This window comes from Neofelis nebulosa, chromosome 6 (assembly GCF_028018385.1).
Source record: "Neofelis nebulosa isolate mNeoNeb1 chromosome 6, mNeoNeb1.pri, whole genome shotgun sequence".
In the NCBI taxonomy this organism is placed as follows: Eukaryota; Metazoa; Chordata; class Mammalia; order Carnivora; family Felidae; genus Neofelis; species Neofelis nebulosa.
This window is the reverse complement of record NC_080787.1, coordinates 36,025,521-36,045,118: the sequence shown is the minus strand read 5'-3', so window position 1 is coordinate 36,045,118 and position 19,598 is coordinate 36,025,521. Positions and strand designations below refer to the sequence as shown.

The 19,598-nt window shown below is 55.7% G+C and overlaps 1 protein-coding gene and 1 long non-coding RNA gene across 2 annotated transcripts; one reads left to right on the top strand and one right to left on the bottom strand.

Moving 5' to 3' along the window:
* Positions 1–260: 260 nt before the first annotated feature.
* LEMD2 (LEM domain nuclear envelope protein 2) lies at positions 261–18,101 on the top strand. The gene is made up of 9 exons (XM_058733603.1): positions 261–1,054; positions 2,671–2,711; positions 6,000–6,075; positions 9,184–9,260; positions 10,179–10,258; positions 11,880–12,025; positions 13,053–13,154; positions 13,237–13,339; positions 16,541–18,101. The coding sequence occupies exons 1-9, from the start codon at positions 325–327 to the stop codon at positions 16,689–16,691; spliced, it is 1,506 nt and encodes a 501-aa protein (XP_058589586.1). The 5' UTR covers positions 261–324; the 3' UTR covers positions 16,692–18,101.
* On the bottom strand, positions 17,866–19,598 carry LOC131514052 (uncharacterized). Its single transcript, XR_009262910.1, has 2 exons — positions 18,392–19,598; positions 17,866–18,069 (listed from the first exon to the last, which is right to left on the bottom strand). It is a non-coding gene; the product is annotated as an uncharacterized LOC131514052 (long non-coding RNA).

Below are 19,598 nucleotides of genomic sequence, written 5' to 3'. Positions count from 1 at the left end.
GACCGCGCATGGGGCGGAGGATTCAGAAAGAAAACACCGATTGGCCTTACAGACAAGGAGGAGGACTGAGTAAGGAGGGAGGGGGGAAAAGGGAGGGGGGGAAAAAAAAATCCTTGGACCTCTCCAACATGGCGGCCTTAAAGGCCGAGTCTGACCCCCTCATCATGGCCGGCAATCGGGGAGGCGCCGACCTTCTCAACATGGCGGCAAAGGCCGACCTTCCCATCATGGCGCGGGGGCCCCGCCCGCTCCGCCGCGGCCGCCGGCGAGAGCAGTTCCGGGTGCGGTGCGCGCCAGGGGCGGGCGGGGGGCGGCGTCCTGGCCATGGCCGGCCTGTCGGACCTGGAGCTGCGGCGGGAGCTACAGGCCCTGGGCTTCCAGCCAGGACCCATCACCGACACCACCCGGGACGTCTACCGCAACAAGCTGCGCCGCCTGCGGGGCGAGGCCCGGCTACGCGGCGAGGAGCGGCTGCGGGAGGAGGCCCGGCTGCGGGGCGAGGAGCGGCTGCGCGAGGAGGCCCGGCTGCGCGAAGAGGCGCCGCTGCGAGCCCGGCCTGCTGCGGCCTCCCTGCGAGCGGAGCCCTGGCACTCCCCGCCGGCCTCAGGCTCGGCCTACGCGACCTCTGGGGCCTACGGCGATCTCGGGGCCTCCGCGGCTTCCTGGTCCGGGAGCCGCGGCTTCTCTTACCCCGCCCGCCCTGCGCCGCTCAGGCGCCGCGCCTCGGTCCGGGGCAGCTCCGAGGAGGACGAGGACGCCCGGCCGCTCGACCGGGCCGCGCCGGGCCACGGAGTCCGTCGCTGGTGGGCCACGACCCCGGCCCCGGCACGGCTGCCCTCCACCCTCCTCGGCGCCGACCCGCGTCCGGGCCTGCGAGCGACGCGGACGGGCTCAGCCGGCGCGGCGCGGGCCCGGCCCGAAGCGGGGCGGCGGCTGGAGCGCTGCCTGTCCCGGCTCCTGTTCTGGGCCAGCCTGGGGCTGCTGCTCGTCTTCCTGGGCATCCTCTGGGTGAAGATGGGCAAGCCCTCGGCGCCGCAGGAGGCAGAGGACAACAGTACGTCCCGGGCCGGCGCAGGGGAGGGCCCCGGGCGCGCGAGTGTCCACCTGCACCACCACCGTTCCTCTCAGCGCCAGGCTGCACATTCCCGGGCCTTAGATGCCTCTGGCTGTCTACTTACCTCCAGACCTTGACTCTCCTCCCTCCAGCGGTGGGAGAAGAGGGCCGGAGTTCCTGCATCTGCAATAATTTCTGTCTTCACTCTCTCCTGTTCTCATTTTCTGCCCTAGCCCTTCCTACCAATCTCCCTTTCAACCACGTGCTGGAAGCAATCTTCATTCGTAGTCACTCCTTCCCCAACCTCTGGTTTTCCCTCTCTAGAGAAAACCACACCCCTCTCTAACAGACAGGTCCACCCCCATTCCTTTTTAGTTCTTTCTTAACTTGGATCTCTTGCTCATTCACACATTAGTGCCCATTCCAAGGCACCCCAGGTTTCACTGCCCACAGATCGGATCTGGTTGGGTTCCCAGCTTTGCAGCACCAAAAGAGTTTAAACTGATGTAAATGGAGGCGTTTATCCTTGCTTACATTATCCTCCTGGAGTGTGTTAAGAAAGGGTTCTGTGAGTCAAGGACATTGCCAGCTATGCTGCTTCTGTCCACACTTTAGTTAGTGATTAGACATGACAATTAGAGGTCTGCAGGATACAGTATGTTTCCTGAATAGTTCACGATTTGTATGTTTCTTAAAAGGAAAATTTGCCTCTTGGGTAATTCTGGGCTTTAGCTGAACAGAAAACAACATAGAAATCATTCCTTTATAAGTTTTAGGGTGTAAAGTATATAAATTTAAAGTGTAAGTATAAAGTGGCATTGTAGTTCACCAACTTTTGATACTCTTTGCAAAGGATGAACGTGGTTAATACTGTTCCCAGCCTCAAGCCAAGGCCACATCTTTCCATGCCTAACAGGAACGGCCAAAAGGCAGGGAGATGCCAAATCATGTCTTAGCTATTGCAGCAGATGGGTATTTGGGTGTATGAACAAGCCTGTGGGCATGGGGATGCCAGACTCATGCACACACCCAAATAATTTCTTGGCTATAAGAGCAGTTTATCTACCTACTAAAGAAAGTAAGCAGACCCGGGAGTCTGTGGGACTGTACTGATACCACAACAGTCAGACAGTATACTGTCCTACCGCTGAGATGCTTTCAGACAACAGCTCTTGGATATATACTGGGATCTACCTGGACTTCCCCTCCCACGATGTTACTGATCCCTGTTCAACACATCATTGTTTGCAATTTCCAAAACCATCATGTGTATTGACTTGTTGGAGGCCATTGCCCCGAGTTAAACAGGGAGGGCTTTATTGATCCCATTTTACAAATGAGGAAACAGACGCAGCGTGGTTGAGTTGCTGGAAATGCCTAATCATTTCCAGCTAGGATTTGGACCCAGCTGTCCTGGTCCTAATTCCTAATCTAGGATTGGGAAACCCTGACATGTCTGCGTTTTAAAAGTGCCTCATTTAGATGACATCTTTCTGATCCCCACCCTTAGGCTGGTAATGTTTTACTTCCCCTGAATTTTGAGAGTGGTCTTTTTTTTTGTCATCTTTTCCTTAACCCACACTTTTAATTTCCTGTGTTTCTTTTCTTGGTCTCAGTGAAATTATTGCCAGTGGACTGTGACAGTAAAACAGATGAGGTGAGTTTGAATTTCTTTAGCTTTTGTTATTCCTCTCAAGGATGTGAGCCTCCGTCAGGAGGTAAACTTCCCCAGAAAAAAGATCATTAATAGGATCATTTTCAGGAGTGCTTCCTGTAATGCACCAGAATCACATCGTGTTCTGTGATGTTTGTGTCAGACTCAATTGTGGCAGCAAAAGGAGTACTTGAAACAGAGAGAATTGAGCTCCCAAGATCCAACCCTGGGATTGTTATGGAAGCTCTCCCATCCATCACAGCACTGGGGACTTTGATCTTCTGCCTAAGTCAGTCTGGGGGGATGCATTAGGTTGTGGTTGAAGGACCTCTCAAGCTCCCTGGCTTCCAGAGGAAGGGCTGGCGGTTTTTAAGCGTCGGGAGGCTGGGTTCTCAGGTCCACCTTTCCCTCTGGTAGTACATTTGTGGCTCTGACGATGCCGTTCAGATTTGAAACATCATGGGGGGCTGGTTTTAAACATACCCAAAGTGGAATTAGCCCCGTTAGTCTATAGATTTGTTTTATGAAGCTTTAATGTTCCCTACAAATAATATTTGGGGAATGCAAGCAGCCCTATCTGTCTATGAGTCATGCAGGCAGCATCAGCAGGGAGCTGGGATGCTGGCACAGGTGACAGTATGGGGAAGATAGGAGGCAGTAAATTTTCAGGTCATAAATCCTACAAGGAGGAGCCTTTTGCTGCCAGAGGGCATGACTTAGTAGTCTAATTATTAAGTGTGCAATGCCAGGCCTCCCCCGAGACCTCAGTCTCCATCTCTGGCAGCCCGGGGGCTGGGAAAGAAACAACCCATGGCCACACGTTCATTCTCTCACCCGTGTTAACGAAGGGGTGTCCCGATAATAGGTTTTATTGCTTCTTTTGGCTTCTGCGGTATCCTATTGGGGGCCGTCTCATTGCATTCATTTACTGCAGTCATCCACCAAGTATCTTTGCTTCTCAGTTGTTTTTGTGAAAACAGATTCATAAGAAGTTTAACCTGCCTTCTGTCGCGAAAACCACAGTGGGTGATTAGAGGCAGTGGCCCAGACAAAGAGGGAGTGGCCAGAACTTTGAACCCTGAAAGCAAAAACAGGAAACAAGGAACTTTTCTATAAGGCCTCTCTGGTTGCTATTGCTTGGTTCTTCGTCCCACTCGAGTGAGCCCAGGCAGGCATAGTCCAGGTACCTGCGAAAGATGCGCTCAGCGAGCACACTGGATACTTGCCACATCAGAGCATCGAAAGACAGGGTCTGGGCATCGTCTCAGGCTCCAGTGAGCTGAGGTTGCGTGGGGTGCTGCTGGCCTTTGTGAAGGGTGGACACAGGAACAGCAAGTTGGCAGATGCTTCTTGGCTTTGGTGAGGCTCATGCCGAAAGTCTTGTTCTTTGTGCAGCTCAGGCTCACCCAGAACCCAGATGGGCATTTGAGTTTTAGATATACGTGTTCTTTCCCTTCTCAGCCAACTACGACACTTAGCGTTTTTCTTTCTGCCTTTGTGCTGCGGAAAACGTGTGGACAGGCTGGGAGTGGGTGTGCTGTCTCAATCAGGCCGTCTCGTTGTCTGGTGCCTTCTGTCCTCCTGTTCCCTTTAGGTGGTATCGGCCCCGCTTTGCCTAAATGTCGGTGAGTTTGGAACAGAGTTAATTGTTACTGCTTTTTTTTTCTGGTTGTGACAGTAAGGTTTAGTATAGAAAATGTGGAAAATGTGACAAAATCACCCATGATTCTGCCACCAAGGGGTACTCTCCATTCACATCTGGGGGCATTTCCTTCCCATCTCGTCTGCGTACCTGTGTTTATAGAATTGGGATCTACGTGTATATTCAGTTACATTTCTTGTCGTCAACATTTGCCATCTCATTAGTCTTTAAAAGGTAGTTTGGATACCTAATTCTGCTTACAGACCTGTGAGTTGTCTCTGAACATTTATGATCCTGTGGGTAAATCTTGGTTGTGTCATTTTGTACCTCGTAAAGGCTTTCAGGTCTTTAGGCAATACGAGGGGATGTTTCTTGGCCTCCGAGACTGTGAGAAACCAAGTCCATCCCGTTACAGGTGAGGGCAACGAGTGAGCCTGAGAAAGGAAGTGACTGTGGTCCCTCCTGCAGTTTGGAGCCAGAGCCCAGACCCTAGGCGTTCGTCCACACCCCGCCCGGTGACAACCCAGAGGAGGTCTGAAGGGGGGCTCCAACACCCGTTAGCTGTGGCATCTTGGTGGCCTACCTAAGGTCTCCACCTCGGGCTCCTCATCTGAGAAACTGGTGTGCAGTCAGGACTGTGGTGGCGCTTCAGTGCGTGCCCACGTGTAAACGACTCAGCACAGCACATGGCTTGCCGTTCGCTCTCCGGGAAGAGCAGCCTTTCTTTCAAATCTCCTAAATCTAGCGAGTCTAGCAAACTGGTGTCAGTTCTGTTACAGGTGCAGGAGATCTAGGTAGGCCTGTATTCCTAGTCCTGTTTTCTCCTACACGTGACTTCTTTCCCCCTCTAGTTCCAAGGTTTCTAGAAATTTCCCATTTCCAGTCCAGAAGCCAGTCCGAGATGAAGCATTTGCTGCAGCTAATCCACAGAACAGACAATTTATAGGCAGCATGCAGACAGCGGACTTTCCAAAAACAGACGGGAGTGGCCCGAGGGGAGAAGCGACTGCAGTCGTGTGGCATGTGCTTGGCCCGCCAAGGAGGCCGGGCTCCCACGTTTCCCCACAGCCCCATCGCCTCTGCTCCGCAGCCCCACTTAATGGCCTTTATTCCAGCGAAAACCATGGGACAGAGGCCGGGAGCCTCCAAGATGCAGACCCTTAGTTACCGTGTCTGCTTTCAGCTCTGCCTCTGCTTTTACGGTGTTCCTCTTCGGTCAGTTAACCCGATATTTATCGACCCTGTCCTGGGCCCACTGCGCTGCAGAATTTGTTTTTTTGTTTTTTGTTTTTAATTTTTTTTTTTTTAACGTTTATTTATTTTTGAGACAGAGAGAGACAGAGCATGAACAGGGGAGGGGCAGAGAGAGAGGGAGACACAGAATCTGAAACAGGCTCCAGGCTCCGAGCTGTCAGCACAGAGCCCCAACGCGGGGCTCGAACTCACAGACTGTGAGATCATGACCTGAGCCGAAGTCGGATGCTTAACCGACCAAGCCACCCAGGCACCCCTGTTTTTTGTTTTTAAAGTATGAGGTGTTTCTTGCTGCTTAATACTTGACAGTGTAACCGAGGAGGTAAAACCAGACAGACAGAACCCCCTTTTCCCCCCACCCCTCCTTGCTGACTGCTTGTCCTGTGCCCTTTCAGTTCTGTCAGGCCAAGCAGAAGGCGGCCTTGCTGGAGCTGCTGCATGAACTGTACAACTTCCTGGCCATCCAAGCCGGTGAGTGGGTATCTTGAGGCCTGAGATTCCTCATGAGGGTGTGGGCTATTACCCCGCTCAGCCAGGCTGGGGCTGGCTGGCTGGCCGGCAGGTGGCTGAGATGCTCTGTGGAGATCTTCCAGAAGATATACTCAGAAACCAAGTCTTGCCTTCCCTGCTTCCCCGCTCAGACACATCTCTTTTAAGCCTACATTTCGTTCTTATATCCCCTTTAAGGGTCCCAGGGGTCCTGGCACATGTACAGGCCTTTCTGCCTTCCCTAGATGCCCACCACCTGATGTTTTGGGGGTTCATGTTGATTGGAAGGGGCCAGGCCCCAGGTCTTCTCAGAGTCTCGGTCTTCTGACCTAGAGGGCCTCCCTATATCAGATGGTCAGCCAGGCCAGGAGGAGAGGCATAGGCAGGTGGCAGGGGTGTGCATGGGGGGACCAGTCACACTCGGGCCCATCCAGCTTGCCAGGGCCCTGGTGTCACAGCTGGTCCTGATCTCCCCATCTGGCCTCAGGACTTCAGAGAAGTCCCATACCCTCTCAGGAACTCCCCATCTCACCAGGTAATCTTGGGTTTTTTTTTGTTTTTTGTTTTTTTTTTTTACAAAATGAAAATTAAGTGCTCTACTCTAGAGGAGGGTACTTCCAGCACCCCCAGGATGCCCCTAAAAAGTCATCCATCCAGAAGGTCCCCCTACTACTTTATTTAGAAAATTATTCTTTGAGGCCAGAGATACCACCTCCCCACACCTCTCAGAGTCACTTGCTAAAGGTATCGGTGAATGACCAGGGCTTGAGTACCAGGCTAAATATATTTGGCACCAAAATCAGACAAAGCTATTCAGTCTTATGAGATGTTCAGGAGGCACCTCTTACCTGTGGGGCCAACCCTTGTGGAAGGTTGTTGCTAGGAAATCAAGGCCAGATGGGCCTGTAGTGGGCCCTCAGCCCTCGGGGCCAGTCTTGTGGTCCCAGCTCTGCCACCACCTCCCTCCTGAACGGTGGGAGACTGGCGGTGGTCAGGGAGGCATCTGTGGGCAGCTCAGAGGAGCAAAGCAGGAGGAATGGGAGCTCACAGCATCGCAGGCCTCAGGGGCCTTTCTCCATGGCTGAGGTGCTTAGACTATAAATTTTGGCCTATGAGGGTGTTCCAGACCTTAGTGACTCAGCTGTGGCCCAGGAACCAGCAGCATCAGGATCACCCAGGAGCTTGTTGGAAATGCAGACTCTGAGGTCCCATCCCGAACCTATGAATTAAAGTCTGCATTTTCAGAAGCCCCCCGGGGCATAGAGAAGCTCTCCTCTTAAACTGTGGATGCCGGTAGACATTTTTCCTCCATCCCACCCTTCATATGTGGTCCTGGCTTATGCCATCCAGGGGTTTGCTGCCTCCTGTCCTCTGACAAGCCTGGCAGCGGCGACCCTGAGGGTCTCGCTGCAGGGGAATGAGGGCTCTACTAGGCCATACTCCCCTCCCACCTCCGCCCTGCCTTGGAGGTCACCTATGGGCAGGGAATTGTGCTGGCCTTTGCAGCCCACGGGCTGCTTATGGTCTAGTAGAAGAGACAAACCACCTACCTCCCTGACCACTGGCTGATACACAGTGTGACTGGATGAGAACCGAGAGGCCGGAAGTTCCAGGAGGCACGTTGCCTTTTAGCTGGAGCAGTCGGGAAAGTGTCACAGGGGAGGCGGTGTCTGCCGGGCGCTGAAGCCCAGCAAGGATTGGTTCTGCATATGTGGGGGGGAAGGCAAGGCCAAAGGGGAAATAGGGTCAGGGCTGTAAGCGGCTGGCTTCGTGAGGGAAGAAGAAATGGAAGGAATGGAGTTTGGAAAGGTCGGCCGGGCTCTACCATGGGTGGCCGTAGAGGCCAGGCCCTCGGGGCTTCATCCTGCAGGCACTGAGCACTGGGGAGGCTTCTGAGCAGGGGAGTGATGTGCTGAGAGCCAGCAGCCAGGAATGCAAATGTGACAGCAGCTTGAGTGTAGTAGTGTCACGTAAGCAGAATCGTTTTAAAGTTTGGTTGCTCAAATGTGGAAGAGAAAGGGGAGAGGAGGCAACCAATCAGGAGGCCGTGGCGGTGGTCCAGGCGGGGTGATCTGGGGTGGGGCAGACCATGGCAGCCACCTTGGTCTCAGGGGTCCCATAAGGTCAAGATCAACTTGGCATAGGAGGGATAAGCTTTAGTTTGTTCTCAAGCTTTTTAATGTTCATTCCCAGCCACTCAGTCCCCAGCACACAGACTCACAGACTAGCCATCCGTAGCCCCTAAGCTGTGCCAGGTTAAGAGCAGTCAGGCTGTGCGTGGGTTCAGGTTCTTGTACATGCCGACCCTGTGCTGTCCCTGCTCTCAAGGAGTCTAGTGACCCATGGGAAACAGCACGTTGTGGGTGGACCATAGCAGGCTCTTGAGAACCAGCGGCTGTGGTGGGCCCCCAAGTCCAGAGCAATTTGGTCCAACAAGATTCTCCCACGGGCTGGGGATTTTTCAGAGGAGGTGGCCCCGGGCAGGCCTAAGGGGAGGCTCCCAGCTCCATCCTGGGTGGGAGCTGTTCACCCAGGGTGCTTGGAAGGGAGTGGCCCCTTGGAGCACCATGCCGAGGCCCCACTACCCAGCACAGAGATGCCCTCTTTCTCTTTGGGGCATTTTGGACACCCCTCCCCAGAACCCCTTGAAACGGTGGGCCTGGAGTTCAGGTCACCTGCCTATGTCACGGTCAAAATCCCTGCAGTGCCTCCGGCCTCCCTGCCTTTCTTTTTTCCCAGGTTGTGTTTATTTATAGTGCCATTCTGGTACCTTCCAAAGCTATCTGTCTGATCCTTTTAGGGATCAATTGCAAACAGACCTTAGGATTGGGCAGCTTTTTAGTCATTTAATGCAAATCACCGCACTGCTTTGCAGGTCAGGTTTTAATGATCTGGAATTGATCCAAGCTAAGTGGCTTTTGATCTTGCTGCAGAGTGAAGATGCCCCACAGAAGCCAGAGCCACGGGGCCACATGCTCCCTATCAGAGCTGATGGCTTGATTCTTGCTGCATTTTTTTTAGTCCGTTTCAGAGTCATTTTTTTTCCCCCACCTCTTCTTTGTGTTTGAATGTGTGTTTTTTTCCTCCTAGGTAATTTTGAATGTGGAAATCCAGAGAAGCTAAAAAGCAAATGCATTCCTGTAATGGAGGCCCAGGAATACCTAGCAGTAAGTAAGGCTGCAGCGCTTACCCATTCCCGGGAGGTGCTGGCGCTTTTGTAGTGATCTTTCAAGCCCTGCTTTTTTTTTTTCCCCTTTTTGTTTTGTGTTTGCTTTTTGGCTTTTTTGTTTTCCTTTTTTTTTTTTTTTTTTTTTTTTTTTAACAACTTAGTTGAGTGCTAGGCTGCTGCAAGTTTAGGCAGCAGTAGGAGTGACCGGTCCAGGGTGAGCTATGAGCCAGGGCCCAGCCTGCTGGCATGCGGGTGGGGGGCTGGCTCCTGAGCGGCCAGTGCGGCCACTGTAGGCCACCTCTTCTTTAAGTGGCCCTGTTACTCGCTCCCCCTTGCTCTCCTTCCCAGCAGCTTTGCGGATCTACATTTCACCTGTCCGTTCTCTCCTTTTCGTTCGCTATGCAGATTGCTCAGGGTCTGCTTGACTGTGTGCCTGGCCCCAGTCTGATAGAATGGTGGAACTTTGGAGCTGACAGAAACCTTAGGGGTCGCCTAGGTCATTGCCACTTCCCAGATGAGGAAACTGAGGCTCAGAGAGGGACAGGGACTTGCCCAAGGCCACACAGCTGGGACTGGCCACTGGGCTCCCATCCCCACACTGTTTTTCATTTTCCCCAAGATGAGCTGCCAGCTCTCTGGCCTGACACTTTGGTCCTCGAGGAAATGATAATTCCTTTGGCTACCTCAGACCTGCGTCGTTTCCTTGTGTGTGCTTCCACATCAACTCCTCCAGGCAGAGCTCCTTCTTGACTCTCAGCAGCCCAGATTTCCTGCCTGCCACTTTGCTGTGCATGTAGTGGAACAGGGCTTTGGGGCCCACGGAGGGCACGGGAGAGGGCTTCCTTAATCCAGCAGGAGAATAATGTTCCCGCTGCTTGGCCCAGACGCAGAACTCATCTCCTGCCCCCTCCCACAGAACGTGACCAGCAGCTCCTCTGCCAAGTTTGAAGCTGCACTGACCTGGATACTGAGCAGTAACAAGGACGTGGGCATCTGGTGAGTGCGGGCGAGACATCACAGGGTGGCGGCCCCACCACAAGCACCCGTGGCCGTGTTCCTCACCCATCAGCTGACTGCCGTGTGCTCACAGAGGTGTCTCGGGTCTGAAGTTAGAGGCAGGTCTCCCGGCTGAGTCCTTGTGGGCTAAGCCTGAAGCCAGGCAACGGAAGGAAGAAGCGTTTGGGGTGCAGATAAGACACAAAATCCGGGTGGCAGGACATTAGCCTAGTGTTCCAGCTAAACCTGTTTCAGGTGACTCGCTTTGAATTCACTGGTCCCACGTGGGTTGCTGGAGAAGGCATTTTTCTGCACTTCCTCTCCCTGGGTGCTAGTTTTCATTCCTAGACAAATGTTTCTGTATGTCGGTTTCACTCTGTATAGAAATGGCTAAAGGAGATACTGGATTTTATTCTGACTGGGCAGTTCCGCCTCAGTTCTGTCTCTGGGGAGCACTGTTCGCAGAGATGGTGAGCCCTCTCACCCTCCTGAAAAGCCCCATCTGGCTGCTCAGCTGGCGGGGGCAGGGCACACCAGTGATGCCTCCCCTCCCCCACCAGAGTTCATCATCCTGGCACTGCCTCTCGTTTCTCAGGGTTTGTCGGGGTCTCTGCTCAGGCCATAGCTCCTGATATTCAGACACCCTCCAGGGTTTTGTTCCCTTCCTCTCTAATCCACCCAGACTACTAATTCCATCAGCAGTGCCTCTACCAGAAGCCCCTCGGGCAGCTCAACCCAAAGCTTGATAACTGGATGCGTGGCACGATTAAAATTCGTTGGCTTAAAAAAGAATAAAGCTTCCCTGAGTGGCTGAGCGATTTTCCTGTGTGTTAGGAAAGGCGAAGGAGAATATGGATTTTATCCTCCACGGCACTCACCGAAGCTGCTAGCACAGAAGAATGATGACGCTCGCCCTTCCACTCTGGGGAAGGTAGTCAGGAGGGGGGGCCGGGCCCAGCTCACACGACCAGTGTTCAAAGTGGGTCGTTAGAAGTCGGGACGCTACAGATACTGGGCATTGCACTGTGCGGTCCAGAGCACGAGACTGTCACCCAGCTGGAAGAAGGTGTAGGTGTGGGCATCCATCCCCGTGTGTCCTGACACCTCCTCTCAGTGGCCAGGGTGGAGGCGCTGGGGCTGGGGCCTGGCCTCGGGGAGCCCGGTGGTCGTCATTCCCTGAGCCTCACGGCACCCCGATCTTTACCCTTAAACAGCTTATATGCCTCTTTGTCACCATCCCTGAGGAAAAGCACACCCTCCCAGACTCTTTCAGTTCCTGCCATGCAGTGCAAAGCCAGCAATTCAGTAAACATTTCCATTTCTCTATGCTGGGAGGTGGGAATCCAATTTACAGTTTAATCTTCCACACGCTGAGAGGGGCTGTCAAAAGACCCGACAGAGGGGGACGTCACTTTAGCGGTAGGGGTTCAAGCCTGCTGCCGTCTTTAAAGCTTTATTCTTCCTAAGTAGCCAACGTGGGAAATTTCGGGAAAGCATGCAACCAGGATACCGAGCCTATTTCATAAGCAAGTAGAGGCCTCAAAGCCCATCCTTGAGTGGGGCCGATCCCACGGCTCCTGGGAGCTTTTGAATGTGTCTGCAGCCCTGTGTCCTGTTTCAGGTTGAAAGGGGAAGACCCATCAGAATTGGTGACGACCGTGGACAAGGTGGTATGCCTGGAATCCGCCCGCCCGCGCATGGGTGTCGGCTGCCGCCTGAGCCGCGCCCTGTTCACTGCTATCACCAACTTGCTCATCTTCTTCTGGTGTAAGTCCTTGGCTGCCCTTCTCCCCCCTGCCTCTGCCGCGGGGACTGCTCCCAGAGAACCTCCCAGGAGCCCAGCTCAGTGACACTCCTAGGCATGAGTGATGAGTTCTGGAAGCCCAGGCCCAGAGAGTTCATTTCTGTCTAGTGAACCTGAGGTCTGTCTAATAAAACAGAGGAGATGAACAAGTCGGCCTCTGCCCTGGTTCATCTTACCTTTAGAGACTGGTGGCGGGAGCATGAGGATAACTGAAAACATCCTTGCTCAGGGTCGGGGACCGTCAAGTGTCCCTGAGAGGGAGATGGGTGCTGGCTGGAGCCCAGCATCATCGCCCTGGGGGCCCCAGAGTGCAGGCCTCTCGGAGGAGGAGGCGCACCAGGAGCTTGGCCTGATTTTACTCCCTCTCCTTGGGAGCTCTAGGTACCTGATGAAAGCAGGAAGGACCCGGGGCGCTGAGCTGAAAAGCAGAGCGCGAGTCTTGTCTCCCGACATCAGGGGCCGCCTTTGAGCAGAGACCTTGGGGTGTCTCTGAAGGCAAAAGGCCGAGTCCTAGAAACTGCCGGCTCTGCAGACATGGCACAGTTACAAATCACAGGCCATCTGGGCGTGCACACAGCTCCCTCACCCACGCCATCAGGCACAGACATCATTATCGGCAGCAGCATCCCGGAATACAAAGGGCCCCGCATGTATATATGTATGAAACGCCGTGTTCTGGTTCACAAGGGAGGAGATGAAAGTCCCGGAATGCGGTTGGGAGGAGCTGCAATCTGGACGGCTGGGGATGCCTCTGTGGTGACAGCCGGCAGGAGGAAGATGATCACTTAATGGCCTGCCTTCCCTTTACATTTCCACCTCCTTTGTCCCCTCCCGCATGCTAGCTGGGGCCTGACACATAGTAGGTGCTCAGAACACTTGTGCGGCTCACCCATAGCCTCCAGCGCAGCCACCGACCCAGACTGACACTCAGTGTGCCTCTGAGTGGCCGCAGGTGACGTGAGGATTAACCGGGCCTTTGTTCCCTCACAGGCTTGGCCTTTCTGTGGGGCCTCCTGATCCTCCTGAAGTATCGGTGGCGGAAGTTGGAAGAAGAGGAGCAAGCCATGTATGAGATGGTGAAGAAGATTATAGGTGTGTGGCCCCTGGGGCGAGGACTGCGGGCACCCGCCGGAAGGTCCTTGTCCTAAACCGTGCCCCCTGCCCTACCCTGCAGACGTGGTCCAGGACCATTACGTGGACTGGGAGCAGGACATGGAGCGCTACCCGTACGTGGGCATCCTGCACGTGCGCGACACCCTGATCCCTCCGCAGAGCCGGTGAGTCCTGGTCCGGCCCCCCCGAGTGCCACGGAAGGAGCCCCGAGCATCAGTTATGGGGCGGGGGGAGGGGCAGCTCAGCCCCGAGGATCCCAGGGGAGGGGGCCACTACGCATGCCTCCTGCCACTCCTCCCGCGCTCGGCTCTTCGTGGCAGAACGCAGACCAGAGGTTTAGAAACATGGTCCCACTCCTCTGTTAGCGTTGGGTGGCTCAAGCCGGGAAGGATCTTGATAGGTTTCCATTAGTGGAAGTCCAGAGTCATGTGGGCTCCAGACACAGAATAGTCGGGTCCCTGGTCCCTTTTTTCTGTGATCCTTGGGGTCCTGGCTTCCGTGGATGTTGTGGGCTGGCGGGAGTTCCTCGCGGTCACAGGATGGTGGCCAGCAGCAGCTGGACCAGCATCTGCCTTGTCACAGCCAGCAGGGGAGAGGGGCCTCCCGTTGCAGTCACAAGCAGGAGAAAACATTCTCAGAAGCTGCCAGTGACACACTCACTGAGGCCCTGCTGGCCAGACTCGGTTACTTGTCTGTTCTTTAGAATATGTGAGAGAGAGACAAAGTGTGATTGGAGGAGGGGCAGAGAGAGGGAGACACAGAATCCGAAGCAGGCTGCAGGTTCTGAGCTGTCAGCACAGAGCCCAACGCAGGGCTTAAACCCACAAACTGTGAGATGGTGACCTGAGCCGAAGCTGGACACTTAACCGACTGAGCCACCCACGTGCCCCATATTCTTGAATCAGTCACTAGCAAGGAGGAGATTGTTTTTCAAACATTTTTAACCACGGCCCATGACATGTTATCTAAAATACGGTTCACTTCCCACACACGCATGCACACGCACACACGCACACAGGTGTACCTGCAGTTGAAAGCAGAACTTCACGGCAGTGGATGGGGTCCGTTCCCAGGGGGCACGGCTGCATGGGAAGGGGTAGCAGGCCGTTGTCCCGCATGACACCAGGGGACCTTTCACATGGGCTGCAGATCCCGGATGTGGGCATCTGCAAAACCACATGTGGGGTAGCTTTGGAGGACGGGGTCCCAGGGGGCAGCCATCAGGGCCCGCCGAGGTGTCGGCCCAGATTGTGGGGCCCCCCCTCAGTAGCTCGCCGCGGTCTCCAGCCGGATGCCATCTCTCCGGAGGGGGACGAACACTCACTGCAAGCTGGCGCTGCTCTGTGCCCTCCACGGGCAAAGCCCACACTCACTGGCTCCTCACTGTGGCCCTGCGAGGTGAGAACAGTGAGTACCCCATCTAACAGATGAGGAAACTGAGGCTCAGGGAGGTTAAGGAGCTTGCTCGAGGCCCAGCACTGGTGGCACTTCTGTGCAACCCAAGAGGACTGGAAGAGCAAAACATTTAAGGTTTTACTTGTAAATGCTTAGTAACTTTCATCGTTCTTAGGGACGTGCAGGCAGGAAGCTTAGGGAGAGCAGGCGTTGGCTCGTGCTTGTTGTTTGGTCTTCAGCAGGAGGCAGCTACGTCGCCCTCCGACTCCCAAGAGGAGGCCACTTGGTGTTTTCAGACTCCCACCAAATTCCTGGCCCCACCAGGAGTCACCACGTGACCATGAGTCACGGCCACTCTGAGCCAGTTTCCTCATCCAAAACAAAGACACCACTGCCGGGCAGAGGGCTGCGCTGAAGCCCTTGTTTCCTCAACAAATGTTTATTGAGCACCAACCGCAGGCCACATGCTACTGGGTCCCGGGGAGACGGTGGGGAGAAGAAACCCAAATCCGCGCCCCAGCGAAACACTGGTTCTAGGGAGGAAGAGAGGTGACAAGATGCATAAGGAAAATGTGTGCTATTAGGCAGTAGTGACAAGTCCTCAGGAAAAGGGGACGGGGTGTCAGGAAGTGGCCTCACAGCTCATTAAGTCTGTGCCTAGCACGTGAGCACTCACCCAAGAGTGGCCCTTGTTGCTTGGGCTTCAGTTCCATGCAACCCACATGCTCGCTGAAGTGAGAGCAAGAGTGCCGTCGCGGCTTGTCTCCGGCCGGGCCACCCGGCCTCAGCTCCCACGCCACAGCAGGGACCACAGGCGGGACCGAGCCCGGTCAGTAAACCCCGGGAGACTCAAGCCATGTTGGCTCCCAGCCTCTCGATTTATCTCCCAGGCCCCCGGTCGGTGCACCTGAGCCCTCATGTCGTGAGGACCTGTCCGCTGCTGTCGGCCCTGCGTGGGCACCGTCGGGCGTGCCCCGCAGAGGAGGGTCTGCCCGTGAGACTGAGGGAGAGCCGTGGAGCCTGGCTGGCGCAGGCCTGCTCGCTGCCTGGGAGGGGGGGCTGGGGCTAGAGCAGCCCAGTGGGCCTGCCCAACGGGACCTGACCTCTGGAGGAGAAAGCCCTGGCACCCCAACTCTGACTCCTGACCCACGGGCCACCTTGGGCGCTTCCCTCCTTTGTTCTCCCCCAGGTGGAACCTTCCCGCTCCCACATGTACACACCCATGTTCACTCTCCACGCGAGGGGTCACAGGGAGGTGGTCTGCGGTGCTGACGAAAGACGGGAACTCATCAAAGAGAGGACGTCAGAGCAGTCCTCCCTGACTGCCTTGGAATCTTCCTGTCTAGTCTGGAGGGGGAAGAGACCACAGGGGGCTGTCCAAGGGGATGCAAGGCCCCAGGGACCCAGCAGAGCAGAAGGGGCCCTGGCCGGTAGCTCTGGTTCCAAGAGCAGCTCCAGCTTCTTCGCCTCCCCGGTTGGATGCTTAGCTCACTCGAGTGCTCCAAAGTACTGTGGAGTTTGGACTCGACAGCCCAGTGGCCACTCTTTAATTAGCCCACATGGGGCATTAGAATGCAGCCGGCACCGGTGGTGGGGCTGCCTGGCCCGGGCTGCTGCGGTAACAGGTCCCAGCAAGCGCTGGCTGAGGCCAGCACAGCCCCTTCCCTCTTGGACACCTGGGGGTGCCCTGGCCCCCTCTGGCCCCCTTCAGCTCCCTTTAATTGAATGCTTTTGGAGCAGAGAAGGTTGAGGAATTATTTCTCTGTGGCTCAAGAAGTTCCTCTCCTCTGCAGGAGCTCTGTTAGTACCTGATGACTTTTCCTCCCGCAGATAAATTCTGCGCGAGATCCTGGAGTCAGGGCCCCAGTTTGTACAGAGGGTGCGTCCGGACCAGCTCGCTTCTCTGGGCAGTACCCAGTGGAGCTGCCGGGGCGCAGCTTGCCTGCTGAGCCTGGTCCTTGTCGTTGCAGGAGGCGCATGAAGCGGGTCTGGGACCGGGCTGTGGAGTTCCTGGCGTCCAACGAATCCCGGATCCAGACAGAGTCCCACCGTGTGGCTGGAGAGGATATGCTGGTGTGGAGATGGACTAAGCCCTCTTCCTTCTCCGACTCAGAGCGATAAATCCCGGGCGGGGGCCTGTTCCCAGTCGGCCTGTCCCAGGCCAGTCCCCTCCGGGGGCGCGAGAAGGCCACCAGACCTGCCAGTGCTGAATTCACACTTGCCTTGACTTTCACCTTCCTCCAGACTCTGGTTCCAAAGGTCTCTCTGTAAGACTCTTCAGAGATTAGCTTGTAGGGAAGCGTGGGCTTCCTTGAAGGGCACAGGGGAAAAGCCAGAGGCCTTGTCCTCTGCATTGGTCCAATCCTGTGCCCGACTGCCGGCAGAAGAGGGGAGAAGGGTTTGTTTTTGATGAACAAAAAAGATGAAAGAGCAGCAGCCGTGAGACCCTGCAGAGCTAGTGTGCAGTTAGGTGGGCTGGAGCTCGTCCACCGCTGGCGAGCACTCAGCAGGGTGGGCATCGTGCCCGTGGGCGGTGGGTCGGGATGGCAGGCTGGGGCGGCAGGGGTCAGGGAGCAGTTTGGTCCATGTGCCTTCAGAGGGTGTTACCTGGGAGCTCAAGGGAGAGGGGAGAAAGCCTGTCCTCTAGCTGGGTTGGGCCTCTTTTATCCTGAAGGGGGAAGGTGCTAGCAGTTAGAACGAGTACTGTAGAAGGACTATCTAGAAATGCCAGGCCCTGGCACGCAGGACCCTTGGGTCGGGAGTGAGCTGCTGGCGTGGCCGCCTGAGAGCAACCGGGAGCAGACAAGGGCCGAGGCGGGTAGGGCTGCCCAGAGGCGGCCTCTTTAGTGGTGCTGCTCACAGAGTCGCAGTTCTAGACCAGACCTGCAGCCAGGGCACTGCATCGGGCCGCGAACGCAGATTGCAGGACCCAGGGAGGTTCTCGCCTCCGGGGTGCGACGGTCACCTTGTCCCGTGGCGGCCACAGCGTCCCGCACGCCGGGGCTGCTTAAGCAGAACTTCCGGCACCGACTAGGTTCGCAAGGGCGGCTCGGCTGCCCCCTGCTGGCCTCCCCGGGAGCGTGCCGGCGCCGCCGCAGACCTTCGCGGCCCCCCGCCAGCCCATCAGCCCGCGTCGCGGGAGCCTGTCTCCGCAAACACCCTGGCGGGGGGGCCTTAGTTAAGTGCGAGGAGCCTCTCCAGCAGAGCTTCGTCCCCATATGTTCTCATCTGCGGCCGCGGGAGAGGGGCAAGCAGAGGAGCCGAAACAGCTGCCTCCAGAAGGCACCAACCACCCCTTTCGGTCTTCCTGGTATTTTTTGTTTCCTTAATAAAGCTCCGGTCTCCCTCATTTGAGCAATACTCTCTCATTTCCTCTGATGTCTGGATGATCGGGGGGGCTGGACTCTGAGTGGCAGCCCCGTGGCAAAGAAATGGTCTCTTAATCAAGGCTGCAGCCAGAAGAATAACGCTGCAACAGGCTTCAATATCAGGGTTGAAACTGTTGGATAAATAAACTATTTATTAAAAATGGATGTGTTTCTCGTCCATGGTTCTCCCCCACCCAAGCAAGTTATAAGGAATGGTAAGTGGTGGGGTTACGAAGCACTGGCTCCCCAGAGGTCAGCTGGAAGAGGAGGCTGGGGTGGGCTGCGCAGGGGCTCTGAGCCTTCTCGGGACAGCTGGCCTTCCTCCCTCCGGGCCCCGGCCTTTTTGTGACCGGGTTCTCCAGCAAACTACGCAACCTCTCAGAGCCTTAGTTTCCCCATTTACAACAGGGCATGACTACCACACCCTGCAGGATGAAGTCAAAAGGCACCCACCTGGTCCCAGTGAGTGGGTGGCAAGGGCTGGAGATCGGTAGACCCTCTTTCCTGGGCCCCATTTCTGCCTCCCCGCAGGGCCCCAGAGGCCCCCAGGGGGAGAAAGGAAGAGCAGAGTGAGGTCGGATGGGGCTCCTTGGCAGCCGACGGTGTCCTTAAAGGAGGCGGGAGATTGATGTTGGCAACACACTAGTCTCTAGTCTGGAGACTGCGGAGGCCCAAGTGCTGTCTGGGAGGGAGCAGGGCCCACAGGACTCTGCAGGGCAGGGGCTCACTGAGCTGCTGGCCCTACGGCTCTCCACCAGGGCAGCCCCTACCCCGAGGGCACACCAGAGCTGCGGGCATTGGAGCTGGCACCAAGATCCAGCCCTTCCTCCTCAGCCGGCCCCGCTGTGCCCCCCGCGCGGTCCCACCTGCAGCTGGTGGCTGGCCGGTGAGCACTGTCCCACTCTCCTCCCATCTGCTGGGAATTTGCTGGATAAATTGATAGTCAAAGGACCCAGACAGAAATGAGCCCATCTTTCCCTTTTCTGTTTTTCAGTGAAACATTCTCCCTCTGCTGTGTTTTGTCTTAAGCTGTGAAGGGAGCTAATGCAGGGCTCTATTTCTGTGAGACTGTTTGGAGAGCGGGAGCAAGATCAAAATAAGCCAAATAACAAAAGGCCCCCGCCAGCCGGCCCCTGCCTTTATGGAGCACGGAGCGCCTGAGCGGCACAAAGGCCCGGAGATGCGTCCTCTGCCGCACAGCCTCAGATCCGGCCCTGCAGCCCTCCTCCGCTTTGAAGGGCCACGTCTTTCTTTCAAGCAGCTCTCACTGCACAAGGACAGGGCAGGGTGGTGGGATTTGCCTGAGGAGGGGGTCTGAGGGCATCTTTTTTGGGTGGGAGCCATTACAGAGAAGTTTCCATTGCTCTGCCCACTCCCTTCAAGGCTCCCTGGGCCGCGGACCTGTCTTTCTTCAGTGACAAATAGCCCTCTTGGGCTTGGGTGGCACCAATAAAGAAGCTTGGGGAGTACAAGAGGGAGAGGCTGTACCCCACAAATCTCGGCCGTGGACGTCCACCCAGGAGCTCCAGGCCATCTTCCAGAGCCTCTGCTCAGGAGAAAGGTAAACACGGCCATTTGTCACTGACTTATCATAAGAACTGCGGTAGCAGCTGTTCCCCTTAATTAATACACCATTGACTTTGAGCCTCACACACACACA